This window comes from Triplophysa rosa, linkage group LG2 (assembly GCF_024868665.1).
Source record: "Triplophysa rosa linkage group LG2, Trosa_1v2, whole genome shotgun sequence".
Taxonomy (NCBI): Eukaryota; Metazoa; Chordata; class Actinopteri; order Cypriniformes; family Nemacheilidae; genus Triplophysa; species Triplophysa rosa.
This window is the reverse complement of record NC_079891.1, coordinates 14,605,260-14,620,295: the sequence shown is the minus strand read 5'-3', so window position 1 is coordinate 14,620,295 and position 15,036 is coordinate 14,605,260. Positions and strand designations below refer to the sequence as shown.

General features: G+C 47.3%; 1 protein-coding gene across 4 annotated transcripts in view; it reads left to right on the top strand.

Moving 5' to 3' along the window:
• smarca2 (SWI/SNF related, matrix associated, actin dependent regulator of chromatin, subfamily a, member 2) overlaps positions 1–15,036 on the top strand; it is a 111,705-nt gene that overhangs the window by 24,088 nt on the left and 72,581 nt on the right. For all 4 annotated transcript variants that reach the window (XM_057323239.1, XM_057323223.1, XM_057323231.1 and 1 more), the window contains exons 21-26: positions 407–514; positions 9,201–9,287; positions 9,513–9,559; positions 9,719–9,885; positions 10,338–10,501; positions 11,103–11,330. In XM_057323239.1, the coding sequence (XP_057179222.1) occupies positions 407–514; positions 9,201–9,287; positions 9,513–9,559; positions 9,719–9,885; positions 10,338–10,501; positions 11,103–11,330 (801 nt within the window). The remainder of the gene's footprint in view (positions 1–406; positions 515–9,200; positions 9,288–9,512; positions 9,560–9,718; positions 9,886–10,337; positions 10,502–11,102; positions 11,331–15,036) is intronic.

The following is a 15,036-nucleotide window of genomic DNA, read 5'->3' as shown; positions in this document are numbered from 1 at the left end:
TTGTTTCAGCGGACTGGACTAAAGAATAGTCAGCTATAAATGTTGTGTTGTGCAAAGAATAATCACAATTTAATATGCAACTATATTTACCATAAACAGTTGCAGTTCAGTATGCACATATTACAGTGACATCAGTGTTTTATCAGTGCAAATATGATGAAGATGAATGGGCTAATTAAAGTTAAAGCTTTAAAAAGTAGGGCATCTGCAAAACAACAAAAACAAAAATAGACTTCACAAGGCTGAAAGTATTTGAGTCTGTACTTTAAGTGCTTCCTGGCTATTTGAGTAGTTTCAAAACACAGCTGCCTTAGATAAACTGTAATAAGAAATGCTTTATTTCCATCAGTTCAAACTCAAGCAACTGTATCATAATTGTGCATTGAGCATTCAACGTTTGTTACAGGTGGAGTATGTCATCAAATGTGACATGTCGGCCATCCAGAAGGTTCTTTACCGGCACATGCAGGGCAAAGGCATCCTGCTCACTGATGGCTCAGAGAAAGACAAGAAGGTACAGAGAGACTATTTACAACTGCATTAAAATCTATTTTCAGCCGAGACACGCTCTGTTTGCAGCTGGTATTAACATAAGTCTCGAATTAGTTCCCTGTGACCACTTGTGTTCAGATTCCTGGGGCAGGATCTCCGCCTTTTGATTACATGCATCAGTTATTGAAAAGTCAATTATTGCACACTAAAGCATCCGTTTTAATCTCATCTCAGATGGGATGTTTTGAGTGGAATACTCATTTTAGTTAAACATGGTTAATTGTACTTCATATGTGAGTGCTTCACAAGATCTGTGTCAATGTATGTAGATGCCTGGCACAGCATATACTGTACAGTCGTGGATAATAAAAGACCATTTCAAATTTGTGACCCTGGACAACAAAACGTCTTGGTTACGGATGTAACCTCGGTTCCCTGATGGAGGGAACGAGACGTTGTGTCGAACCGACAGAATGGGTTTGTCTTGAGAACCTATCATCTTCTGAGTATTTAGAAAAGGCCAATGAAAATTGGCGAATGAAATTTGCATGCCGGACTCCTCCCCGGATGTCCGGGTATAAGAGGGAAGCCAGCGTGCTCATTCATTCACCTTTGGTCTGAGGAGCCTAAAGCATCCTCCCCCGACCGCTGGGGTGGGCGGCCAGTGTTGTGGCATGAGGGACACAACGTCTCGTTCTTTCCATCAGGGAACCGAGGTTACATCCGTAACCAAGACGTTCCCTTTCTGTCGGTCTCTCGACGTTGTGTCGAACCGACAGAATGGGGTTCCTATGGAAAACGCCACAGCACTGAGCCGCGTCACAATCTCTGCGGAGCGACGTTGACTGGCCTGGGCGAGTCAGACGAACACGCTAACGCAAAATTATGACCCTCCGGTGGAGTGGAAGGGGGACCCAGAGCTTTACACAAAGTTGGGAAGCCCCTGTCACCGGCCGTCACGGGCGGAGGCCTAGTTCTCTAAATGGCGAGAAGCCGCCCGGCACCGTACGGGCCACTGGGTAAGCATTATTCCCCCCTGGGGGAAAAACGCTGCAGAGGCCACTACCTACCGTAGGGAGGAATAGTGGAGACACCACATGGTCTCACCATCAGGGGAGAACTCATGGGAGGAATGTGCGGACTGCAGGAGTTAACCGCAAGGTGGGAGTCCACCTGGGGAGGTCATGGGTTGCCAAGGTGGGAACCATTCATGAGGATACATCAGATGGAACAGCCCACGGAGGGGGGGTTACCACTTCTGGAGCACTAGGTCCGGTTAGAGCTATGTGGGAGATAACTCAACTGTTCTCCGGCCTAATGGGGCAGGGCTGCTCTGCCCAGCCTGTCCCCTGGAAAGGTGCTTAGTGATGGATGGAATGCCTGTTCTTTACCCGAGGGGAAAGAAGTGAGGCGGGATCGCCACTGATCCCCCTAAGGAAGGGGGAAGGGCTTCCGCAGGCGTACGCCCTACCGGCTGCCGGTCCCACATCTTGCCAGGATGCGAGCTGACACTGGTTCCGCACGTAGATATTAGAACCTCACGGAGTTGTTGGGCATAGCCCAACCCGCAGCTCTGCAGATGTCTGCCAGAGAGGCGCCCTGAGCCAGTGCCCATGAGGGGTGTGCCTCACTCCCAACGGGCAGGGGCGAATAGAGATCGGTATGCCCTAACGAGGGCATCCACGATCCAGTGCGCCAGCCTCTGTTTGGAGACAGCCCTCCCTTCTGCTGACCTCCGAAACAGACAAAGAGCTGCTCAGAGCTTCTGGGCTCTGCGTGCGGTCCAAGTAGAGGCGCCGTGTGCGTACTGGACAAAACACGGATAGGTTGGGTCTTCCTCCCCGGTGGGGAGTGCCTGCAGGTTCACCACCTGGTCTCTCGGGAGAGTGGTGGGAACCTTGGGCACGTAGCCGGGGCGGGGTCTCAAGATAACGTGAGAATCCCGGCCCCGAGTTCTAGGCAATCTGTGGACACGGAGGGTGCTTGCCAATCCCCTACCTTCTTGGAGGTGAGCGCCATGCTGAAAGCCGTCTTTATCAGGACTGAGAAAGAGCGGCAACCCCGAGAGGCTCGAAGGGGGCGGGGCCTCTTAAGGCCCTCCACCTAGGTCGCAAGAGGGTACGGAGCGCGGAAGGTGGTCACCCTCTTGCGCCCCTTAGGAACCTAATGACCAGGCCGTGCTGTCCCAGAGGCTACCCAGCACTTGGGTCATGATGAGCGGCCGAAGCGGCTACATACATTCCCAGTGTGGAGGGGGAGAGGTTACTCCCCAGTCTCTCTTGAGGACGGGACAGCTCGTACCCGACCGAGCAACTCCGCGGGTCTTCTCGCCGAGAAGAGCACCAGGACGTGAAGAGGCGCCACCTATGGGTGTATAGCTGCCCAGTGGCCGAAGCCCTAGCCTGAGTGACGTCCCAACCAGACCGGGGGTGGGTCACTCAGGATCTCCTCGTCCCGTCCAACATGGAGACCAGGTTCTGCCTGGGATGCCGTAACGTGCCCCTTCCCCTGGGGAAGCAGTTCGCCAGGGGGAGCGGCCAGGGGGGAGTCGTTGTCAGAGCCTTAGCTCCGAGAACCAAGTCCTGGTTAGGCCAAGGGGCGTAACTAGTACCACTTGATGCTCCTCTTCCCTGGCCTTGCACAGGACCCTGTGCAATGAGGCTCACTGGGGGGGAAGCGTACTTCTGCTTGTCCCGCGGCCAGCTGTGCGCAAGGGCATCCGTGCCAAGGGTTGCCTCGGACAGGGAGTACCAAAGCGGACAATGGATGGAGTCCGGGGAGGCAACAGGACCACCTGTGCCTGGCCGAACCTCTCCCAAATGAGCTGGCTGCGCGAAGATGGAGTCGCCACTCCCCGCGAGGCGTCGACTGACGAGAGAGCGCATCGGCTGTCTGGTTCAGGACGCCTGGGATGTGTGTGGCTCGCAGGGAACTGATCACCTGCTGACTCCAGAGGAGGAGGCGCCGGGCGAGTCATGTTTAGCTGCCGTGAGCGAATCCAATGAAATACGCCACAGCAGCTGTGCTGTCTGACCGGACCAGCACGTGCCTGCCCTGCATGAGAGGTAGTAGCCTCCTCAATGCAAGTAGCACAACCAACAACTCTAGGCAGTTTAAATGCCAACGCAGGCGGGAGCCCGTCCACCGCCCCGACACTGCTTGCCCGTTTGCACACGGCACCCCAACCCCAAGAAGGTGATGGAGACCAGGGGGTTAGGGTGTGTCGGCAGAAAGCGTGTGACCATACGCCTGCTGCCGGTGTGCCACGCTCTCTAAGGAACTTGACTCTGTAGCCAGTGTTGGAGCAGTCGTATGTGCATCGACCCGAGGGGGACCACCCCCGCCGAGGATGCCATGTATCCCAGGAACCTCTGAAATTGTTTCAGGGGGACCGCTGACTGTCTGAAAGCTTCAGGCAGTTCAACACTGATCGGGTGCGCTCTGTAGTCAGTCGCACTGCCTCTGGGAGGCCGCGTGGGTGCGGGCTTCCTCGTCGCGGGTCTCGCGCCCCCCGCGGGGGATGAGCAGGGCCGCTCATGAGGACAGAGTCGAGTTCCCTACCGAGAAAGAGGACGCTCTGCTCCGGGGAGAGCTTGCTCTTCTCAGTTGACCTGTAGCCCCACCGATCTAGGTGCCGGAGCACCAGGTCCCTGTGTGTACACAACAGATCTCGAGAGTGCGCCAAACTGAGCCAGTCGTCGATATAGTTTAGTACCCGCACACCTCCTTCCCTAAGGGGAAGGAGGGCGGCTTCCACGACCTTCGTAAAGACTCGTGGAGACAGGGACAGACCGAAGGGGAGGACCCTATACCGATATGCCCGTCCCTCGAACACGAACCGTCGGAACGGCCGATGTCGAGGGAGGAACGAGACATGAAGTATGCGTCCTTCAGGTCGATTGCCATGAACCAGTCCTGACACCTGACGGACGTCAGGATGCGCTTCTGCGTGATCAACCTGAAAGGCAGCTACTGTGTAGGTGCCTGTTCAGAACACACAGACCCAAGATAGGGCGCAATCCCCCGCCTTTCTTGGGGACAATGAAGTACAGGCTGTAAAACCCGCTGAACATCTAGGCTGGTGAGACAGGCTCGATCACTCCCTTCACCAGAAGGGTGGCGGCCTCGGCCCGAAGTACGGGAACATCCTAGCCTCTGACTGAGGTATATCGGATGCTGAACTTGGCGGGCCTGAGGCGACTGGATCGCGTAGCCGAGACGGATCGTCTTCTCTAGCCAGCTTGACAGTCTGGGAAGCCGGACAGGCTCCCAGAAATGAGACGGGGACTAAAGGCACGATCTTTTTCATCGTCCCCCCGGGGGGTGGTTCGATGGCTAGCAGTACGGATTCCTTGCCGGGGGAGGTCCCCCGGGGATGTGATCGGCTCTGCTGTTTTTCCTGCCTGGCGACTGCGCAGCTCAACGCACTGTCTGACTGAGAGTGCTGAGGGCTGGTGCTTATACTCGACATTGCGCTTCGCCATGACGCAACGTCGAGTTTGCCGTTCACCGTCGTGCAGAGGGTGGGAGCGGCTGTGATAACCCAGAGAGAGAGGAAACTCTCCTTAGAGAGTAAGTGGGCGCTAGCCCCCCGGAGGGGGCCAGCAGATGGAGAGACGGGGCAGGATCCGTCCCTATCCGACTTCCCAGCGATGTGGCTGGGGTCGGGCCCAATGGTAGCCTCGATCCCCCTGAGGTCTTCCCATGAGGGCCGCTTCGCCGCGGCTGCTGATGGGGCGATGGTCTCCTCTTCGCTGTCGCCTCCAGGGGGGGCCGCCTGAGTGCGGGGCGCCAGAGCTGGAGGGCGTCGAAGAGGACCAGGGCTGCCGGGAAGCAGATAGTGCACGGGACTCGACGGCCGAGGCGGCCGAGTCGTGGCACGGAGGACTGCTTCTTTACTTACGAGAACCCTCCGGGGGAGGCCGCATGCGTAACCAGCCACCCCCCTTGCGAGACGCGTGCGTCGAGAAAGCGGACCTTCTCAGCGCTACTCATCTGCGCAAGGATCGGCCAGAGGAGTTTCTCATGGACCACAAGTGTGGACATCGTCCGACCCAGGGCCCACGTGGTCACCTTGGTCGCCCGTAGAGCGAGGTCGGTGGCGGCGCGAAGTTCCTGCATACGCGCTGGGCCGGTCTTACCCTCGTGGAGCTCTCTCAACGCCCTGGCCTGGCAGGAGCCATAGCATGGAGAGAGGAGGCAGCTTGGTCCGCCGCAATGTAAGCTCTTGACACCAGAGATGCCGAGACACCACATGCCTTGGACGGGAGTCTAGGACGAGCCCCCCCCAGCAACAACGTATCCTCCAGCTGTCTCAACCTCGAGGGAAGAGAGGGTGACTGAACTTTGTTTGACGTGAAAAGTGCCGGAAAGGGGCGTTCCAGGTCTTACCAAGTTCCTCATGCACTTCCGGTAAACACGGCACTGGGGGCGGGCGCGGCTTGGAGCCATGTAACCAGCCGCGAGCGCCGGGAAAGGCAGTGCGGGCACTGCAACCCAACACTCACGGCGGCCCGGGAAAGCATGGCTGACATTTTGACGTCCGCTTCTTCCAGGGCTCGACCCCCCGAGGGAGGGAGCCCGTGGAATCGTCGGAGTCGGATGGCAGTATGTCACCCCCCGATGCTGCAAGAGACATCTCATCATCACGCATCGTGTTCGAATACGTGATTGAGGAATAAGACGGCGGACCGTCTCCTGGGGAACGGTCAGACGAGCGAGACGAGGTGCGAACGGTCCGTGAGCCAGTGGCTGGCGGATTATCGCTCACAGTAATCCTCATATCACCCTCGCTGCTTGCCGTAGCGGACGGCAGGGCCGTAGTCCTGCCGCCACGGAATGGGGAGCAAACGAGGTGGTGGCTGAGTTCCGTTGGAACACAGCCACCCGTGACGCAACGTCTGAATCGTCACCGCCCGCAGTGCGGGCAGTACGTATCCACAACGTCTGCCCCAGCGTACTGGAAGCAGGCATTGTGTCCGTCCCCCTCCTCGATGAGTGTGTTGCACCCGATTGAGGAATAAGACGGCGGACCGTCTCCTGGGGAACGGTCAGACGAGCGAGACGAGGTGTGAACGGTCCGTGAGCCCGTGGCTGGCGGATTATCGCTCACAGTAATCCTCATATCACCCTCGCTGCTTGCCGTAGCGGACGGCAGGGCCGTAGTCCTGCCGCCACGGAACGGGGAGCAAACGAGGTGGTGGCTGAGTCCCGTGGGAACACAGCCACCTGTGACGCAACGTCTGAATCGTCACCGCCCGCAGTGCGGGCAGGACGTATCCACAACGTCTGCCCCAGCGAACTGGAAGCAGGCATTGTGTCCGTCCCCCTCCTCGATGAGTGTGTTGCACCCATGAGAACAGCGGGACAAGCCACGCTGGAGAAATTTGCTCTTTTAGAAAAGGAAATTTGCTCGAACACCTCCGGAACTGCCAAGACGCCCAGGGGAGAGTCACTACAGGAAGGGACCGTCTGCTGTCCACGTCGTAGATTCCAGCAGAAAGAATGATCACCAAGATCGTAGAGAAGCTCATCAGATGCGTAGGCTCTGAAGAACAAAAGGTGAATGAATGAGCCCGGCATGCAAATTTCATTCGCCAATTTTCATTGGCCTTTTCTAAATACTCAGAAGACGATAGGTTCTCAAGACAAACCCATTCTGTCGGTTCGACACAACGTCGAGAGACCGACAGAGAGGGAACCAGTCTTATGGGTCAATTTTTCTAAATTGATTTTTTTTCATAATGTGTAAGCTGAATAAATAAGATTTCTATTGATGTATGAGTTTAGTTAGAATAGGACAATATCTGGCTGAGATACAACCGTTTAAAACTCAGGAATCGCAGAGTGCAAAAAATCTAAATATTGAGAAAATTGCCTTTGAAGTTGTTAATCAGGGCCACCGTGGCAGGCCATCCACTCACAAAAATAAAGTTTTTATATATTTAAGGTAGGAAATGTACAAAATATCTTCATGGAACATGATCTTTACGTAATATCCTAATGATTTTTGGCATAAACGAAAAATCTATAATTTTGACCTATAGAATGTATTTTTGTCGTTTACTAAAAATGTTCCTGTGCTACTTAAGACTGGTTTTGTGATCCAGGGTCACATTTTAATTTAATCAGCATTTCTAGATGTATCGTGGCCATTCCAGTCCAGGTCTGTTAAATTTCAACAAAATCAAAACTCAGGAGTGACATAAGCCGGGTTTCCATCCAAAGTTGCGAATTTAGTCTATACGCAAAATTGGAATATCGCATAAAACATTTACGAATAAACACTATTTCCATCCAACTAGTCAACTGTCACTTCCTAATAAACTGGCACTAAATATCAGTAAGTAAGACAAGCCACTGAATATAAAAATGTTCATATATAATAATTACTTGAGCAAGCAGATGAAACACAATAAATGCGGTTCTTTTGTGGATGCCTACTGTTTGGAAATCGCAGTTGTGAGAGTTCTGGGCGGCAATTACAGAAATGACGACTTTGCTCAGGCATTTAAGAATAATCATAACATTTCAGCTGCTGTGTAAGATCAGTACTCTGGTTAGTCAGGTTACGCCGTCTCATAGTGCAGTTACATGGAGCAATTTATTCGGCAAATGCGTTTCCATCTCCCATTATTCGCATTAACCCTTTTTCGCAAAAAAGAAAAACCACCTCAAGCGAGCATAAAAACATTTTTGTGAATTAACATTTTTTATTTCAAAATTTGCCGTTTCCATCACTCGTTTCTGATTTGAAACTTCAAAATGCGCATAAAACCAGGATGATGGAAACCCGGCTATAGTCATCCAACAGCAACGTGACAGAAAGTTTTCACATAAAACATATTTTTTAAACTTATCCTAAATACATGTACAAATAATACTGTTGTTTTGCTAAAAAGTGAATATGAGTCGGAGCCGATAGGCTGGTGGGCAGTGCTCTGACATGTGGCGCGGTTGCGCATCGGGTGACCCGGGTTCGATTCCCGTCTCGTGGTCCTTCCTGATCCCACACCCTTCTCTCTCCCTCTACGCTTCCTGTCCTCTCTCTCACTAAAACTGTACAAACAAAAAAAAGCTTGTTTTCATAAACTTAAACTTGTTTTCTTTGCAGTTTTTATCTTTTTTATTTCATTTTTTTATTTGAAGCAATAAAATATTGTTAGTAGTTCACAGAGAAACACATACCTAAACACATACCTATAAATAATAAATAAAACAAAAAATAATTTTAAAATAGTCTCTTAAAATTTTTAAAAGTTTAACATTTTTTCAGCTGTTGAGTATGAAGAGTTTATTTCCAAAAAGAGATGTTTTTTTTTTATTGTGCATTCCAATTAATATCAATCAAACTGCAGTTGGTTTGTTTTGATTTAAGCCATAACAACTCAAAAAATACAGCTAACTAACACAATAAAACATGATAACATAATAAAATACATGATTTTTGAAAAAATGATCTCTTTTTGGAAATAAACTCTTCATATGTATGAAGCTCTTCCAAGTATTTAAACCGGAGAAACTGCACCACATTTGACAAAGTTTAGTCTTTTTTTATTCAGCAGATTAAAGGAGTAGGCTGTTCTCTATTTTTTTGTTTTGGACACTTTAGTGATTACATTACAAATGCATTTGAATGCCTCAAAGTTTGAGTGAAAAAGTTTGAGTGATTGAATCACAAAGCATTTTGTACCCCGTTCTTACCACAGGGTAAAGGAGGAGCCAAGACTTTAATGAACACCATAATGCAGCTGAAGAAGATCTGTAACCATCCCTACATGTTCCAGCACATTGAGGTATCACTATGTTAGTACACTGTTTGTACATATTAACTCTTACATAAAGTGTCCATTTGGCTAAATCATGTAAACTTGATTTAGCCAAATGGACACTTATGTAAGCGTAAATGTGTACAAATCTTTTATTGATAAATGTTAGAAAAAAACAATTGTTCTTATCAAATGAGTTTTATTTGATACTTTTCACTCAGCTACAGTACTAAATCTTTCCATTTTATTTAGGAATCCTTTGCTGAGCACTTGGGATATCCAAATGGCATTATCAATGGGTGAGCGGCAATCAAATGAGCGTTACTTAACCTTAACAGTTACCATGAAGTGTGCGCATTTATGTCATAATTCATGTCTCGCTATGTGACCGAGACAGTAGAGGTGCACACCAATACAAGTGGGTGACATTAAAGACACGCTTTCTCTTGTCCACCTAGCCCTGACCTGTACCGTGCCTCTGGCAAGTTCGAGTTACTGGATCGAATCCTGCCAAAGCTAAAGGCCACCAATCACAGAGTGCTTCTCTTCTGTCAGATGACGTCGCTTATGACCATCATGGAGGACTACTTTGCCTATCGCAACTTTCTTTACTTGCGCCTGGATGGTTAGTAGTGAAGACTAAAGATGCTGACAAGACATTTGTGTTACTGTGCTGCAGCTCATGATGATCATTTTTTAAATCTCTGGGCTTGGTACAGAGTGATGTGTAATACTTGCTAACATTCGCGCATATGCAATTTGAGCATACTTTGGTCACATTAATTAGGCTTAATTATTGGTCGTAATTATGTTGTTTTATTGTGACCTTTGCAACCTGTTTTAGAGATATCTGTACTCCCCCAATTATGTCGATAGGTTGAAACTAGTCTCAGACAGCTATTCTAGTCTGAAATAACTCTGGAGGCATTGCAGACATGTGCAGAAGCCTTTCTAAAAAGGAACTAGTCATTAATGCTTATCTTTTTTGGCCTATATGGTGGTTCATTGCCGTTTTAATGAGTGTGATCGCACAGATAGACTGCCCTTTCTCTTTTATTATCACCCGTTTGGTTCCAGGAACCACAAAGTCGGAGGACCGAGCGTTACTTTTAAAGAAGTTCAACGAAGAAGGTTCGCAGTATTTCATCTTTCTGCTGAGCACCAGGGCAGGAGGTCTGGGTCTTAACTTGCAGGCTGCAGACACCGTTGTGATCTTTGACAGTGACTGGAACCCCCACCAGGTCTGTGTGACTGCCGCTGTGATTAAAGAGGAAATAGAGTCTGATCAAGGGTTCACAGCTCCACACTGACGTGTCAGTTGGAGTGTAGACTAGCCAAACTCTTGCCATACTATATGTTCAAGCTAAAATGAGATCTAGGTGTTGTTGAGACGCACTCGTATTTCCATAGATTTTTTTGATAGCATACAGATTTAAATTGCCATTTTATACAAATATTTTTAGTTTTTTAATCACTTTTTTGCCTACAGTTATTTATTTCAATATTTTTTAGAATTAATGTAATAATTTTAGTCATGCAAGGTCATAAAAGCTGCATGCCTAATTATTGTATATAAAATTAGTAAAAAAAAACCATGTCTGTTATTTTAGGCAGCAAAATTCATTTTCAGCCTTTTCGCACATTGTTATAAAATGATGCTAAATTTATTATCAAAACCTCCTTCCACCTCAACCCAGCAATTTTAAGCCAAAACATTTGTATCTTTTCCTTTTCTAAAAAAGTTGCACAAATCTTAAGTTGCACGACTCTTAATAACTTGATTTACCTTAGTTACATTTGCCTTTAATAAGTTTGTCACACAACTGCGTTGTCCATCACCAGGACTTGCAGGCCCAGGACCGAGCCCACCGTATCGGCCAGCAGAACGAAGTGCGCGTGCTGCGTCTTTGCACCGTGAACAGCGTGGAGGAGAAGATTCTAGCAGCGGCCAAGTATAAACTAAATGTAGATCAGAAGGTCATTCAGGCCGGCATGTTTGATCAGAAGTCTTCCAGCCACGAGCGCAGAGCTTTCCTACAAGCTGTTCTGGAGCATGAAGAACAGAACGAGGTAAGTCATTTGAACAGACACAGATGGCAGATGGCAATTGCGTGCAATTATTGATTGACAAACTAATTACGGCTCATGATGCACTGAGTGAAAGTTATTGCTGGATGCTAAAGTACAGGGCAAGCTCGGTCGACAACAAAGAGCTAGAACTATTTCACTTGTTTGCCTGTATGACTGCAGAATTGAATATGAATGTATTTTTACAAAGTAATGACATTATGGATGTGCCAAACTGTAGTGTCATTAGTGAGATCGACTAGTGCAGTGGTTCCCAAACTGGGGTACGCCAGGTGACGGAGGGGGTACGTGAACAAAATCCTGAAATCTACTGTTTACTTAATTATAACGCATCTGACAATCAACCAGTCATGTTTTTCTCACAAGCTAAATATAAAGACGTGCTCCCTCTAGTGTACGCACAGCAAAATAGTAGTCATGTAGTGCCATAAAAGGTCAAATTCATGACATCCAATCAAAACATATGCGTCCACTCATGCGTAAGCGCACATCTTTACGTACCGCATGTAATTCGACTGCACGCGGCTTGGAACGAAGCAACAACTGCTTGTTAAATTAAAATGGATAAGTGGTTGCAAAGATTTAGGCCCGCAGCCACAGAAAGAAAATCGACTCCCAGCAGCGCGGATGATCCACAGTCCTCTGACCACACCCTGGGTGTCACGGTCCCACCGTCTTGTTTATGAAATTCTAGTCGTGTGGTGGGATCGGGGCAGAGTCCTTAGGTTGTATGTGAGAAGACCATGAGTTGTTTGTTTATTCCTCATGTGTTTTCTCGTGTCTCGTCATTGGCCCCGCTCCTCTCGTTTCCTTGTGATCTTTCCCTGAGTGTTTAATGTCCCACACCTGCCCCGTGTAATTATCCCTCGTTTGTCTTCCCTATATATACCCTCTTGTTTCTTTGTCCTGTGCTCGTGTATTACGTATGTGTATGTGTTCATGCACATGTTGTTGCCCTGTGTTGTCGCCCTGTGTTGTTGCCCGTGTTCCTGTTCCATGCCTAGTTCGTGATCTGTGAGTTTTGTGTGTTTGCTTTAGTTTTATCCTGCCTTGTTTCTTTTAAGACGTTGTGTCGTGTTTTTCAGTTAGGGTTTTGCTGTTCTTGTTTTACCTTTTGCCCCACGTGGGAAGTCTTTGTTTTGTTTATATAGATTCTTAGTTTCGTTTTTCCCCCATAGAGGGTGTTTTGTTTTGTGTTTTTAGAATAAAGTCTTTTTGTGTTAACCCCTTCACTGCTGCCTGCAATTGGGTTCTTTCCTTCATTGTGATTCGTGACACCGGGTCCCTCCAACAGCACTTCGGCTGCAGGTGTAAATCAACCACCCGCTCCGGTTGACACCGACACAGATAGCGATGCATCGGAGACTACAGCGTCAACTCAGGTTCAGCAGTTCACAGAAAGACGATCAAAAAGGCGTAAATATGATGAGAAATACATTTCATATGGATTTACTTACATTGACGAAAATCCCAAACCACAGTGCGTTATATGTGCAAAAGTACTCTCTCATAACTGCATGAAGCCAGCGTTTTTGCGCAGGCATTTAGAAACAAAGCATGCGACTTTGAAAAATAAACCGCGAGAGTTTTTCGAAAGACAGTTAAGACAACTCGGGAGTAGTAAGGCCCTTATAACAGCGTCAGAAAACCTTAATAAGAAAGGACTGGAAGCATCCTACATGGTGAGTTACAGAGTGGCTAAAACGGGCAAATCCCATANTTCCTCAAAAACAGCCGTGTTTGTCATTTAAAAACATCTATATAATAATAACAACCCAATAATAGCTTATTCATTTGTATTTTTGTCAGATTTTCTCAAAATGTTCCTGTCTTGTTCCTCATGGTTTCAAGTGAATTCATAATGTCAGTCGCAGGTGGCCATGGTAAATATAAAGTAAGGCAAATATAAATGGCATGGTAAATATAAATTATTTAACCAAAGGTTAAATAATGTATACAATTATAAATAAATATGGACACAGCCATTTATTTCCGTATTCCGTTTGACAATATTTAGCTAAAGATGGTGTAGTCAAGGAAAAAACGTTGTTTTTAATGCACATCATTGCTGTTTGTTGTTCTGCATTTACCAAAAAAATAAGTAATAAAATAAAATAAAAATATTTTCCTTTCAATGCTCATCGTTTAATTTCTGATTAAATCATTTTTGGCCGTAGTCATTTAAAGTCTTGATTATTTCAATTCATATACACACAATAGAAGCAAAGCATGAAAAACATATTTTCATTTAATTCTTTAGTTTCATTTAAACGCGTACCCTTTTGTAAATATGACCAATGTATAGCTCACAATACAGTTTATAGCATTTAAAATCATTTAAACACATATGCACAGTTAAAAAAAACTCTACGAGTCTACGATACCCGGGTATGTCAGTGGAGGTTTTGGAATTCATTCTTTCAATCCAAATTATGTTGGCTAGCTATATTGAAGCAGCGGAGGTTAACTCATATGCTGGTTGTTAAGGCAGAATGTCATATCAACACTATAGCGCAAGCATTAAATAATCATGGTCCTTTGATTTACAGTTATATAATATTTTTGTAACTCTGCTGTCAACTGTGATCACAATCACCGAGATATCCTTCTGTTAAGCTTCTTGAGCGTCGCATGTGAATTCCATAGCTTACATTCATGCTTACCGACGAGACATCGCACAGTGGGTACTAAGCTGCAAAACGCCGACAGCGCGTTTCTTGGCCTGCCCACGATCGTGGCCGCTAGCAACCGTGCCCCAAAGACTATCCCTCCTACTGCCCCGGCTTTCGGCGGCAAGGCGCCCTGTTAGTAAACGCACCACGCGCTTCTACCTAAAACATTAGTAGCTCCAAAAACAACGAGACCATTCAGTTTTTCCACAGTAGAGCACACTTTCCTTTTAAATGCTTTACACAAGCAAAACAGGCTACCAAAACCACTAAAACAACCCCCAGCAAAACGCGCACCTCCTACCCGGCATGACCTAGCTTTATCATGCCGAAAGTGCCCCCTAGTGGTCGGGAGCATTTCCGTTGTTGTGACTCGATTCCGTTGTGTTGTGGCTTTATTCCGTTGTGTTGTGACTCGATTCTGTTGTGTTGTGGCTTTATTCCGTTGTGTTGTGACTCGATTCCGTTGTGTTGTGAACTTATATTTGCTTTTTAAATTTCCTTGTCATGTGCACTAGTGGTCCACCGTACAGTGCCCCTGATTAACAACTTCAAAGGCAATTTTCTCAATATTTTGATTTTTTGTGCTCTCAGATTCCAGAGTTTTAAACGGTTGTATCTCAGCCAGATATTGTCCTATTCTAACAACTCATATATCTACAGAAAGTTTATTTATTCAGCTTTCAGATTATGTAAAAATCTCAATTTCGAAAAATTGACCCATAAGACTGGTTTTGTTGTCCAGGGTCACATATTCTCGTTTTGAGAAAGACTGGGATGTAGATCCTAATCTAAGGAATTGTGTGTTATTTGTGTTATAACAACGTTTAGCTCACGAGTTTTCTGGAATCTACTATAAACCGCTCCATTGTTAATGTACGGAGCGGGACAACAGGACGTTTGAATGTTTTGCAAGATAACGCAAATATGTTTGCGAGGGAACGCAATGTTTCTCGCGTGAACGCAAAGGTTTTGCGAGATAACGCAAAAGCATTAAAAAATATTTTTCTCTTCCCGCT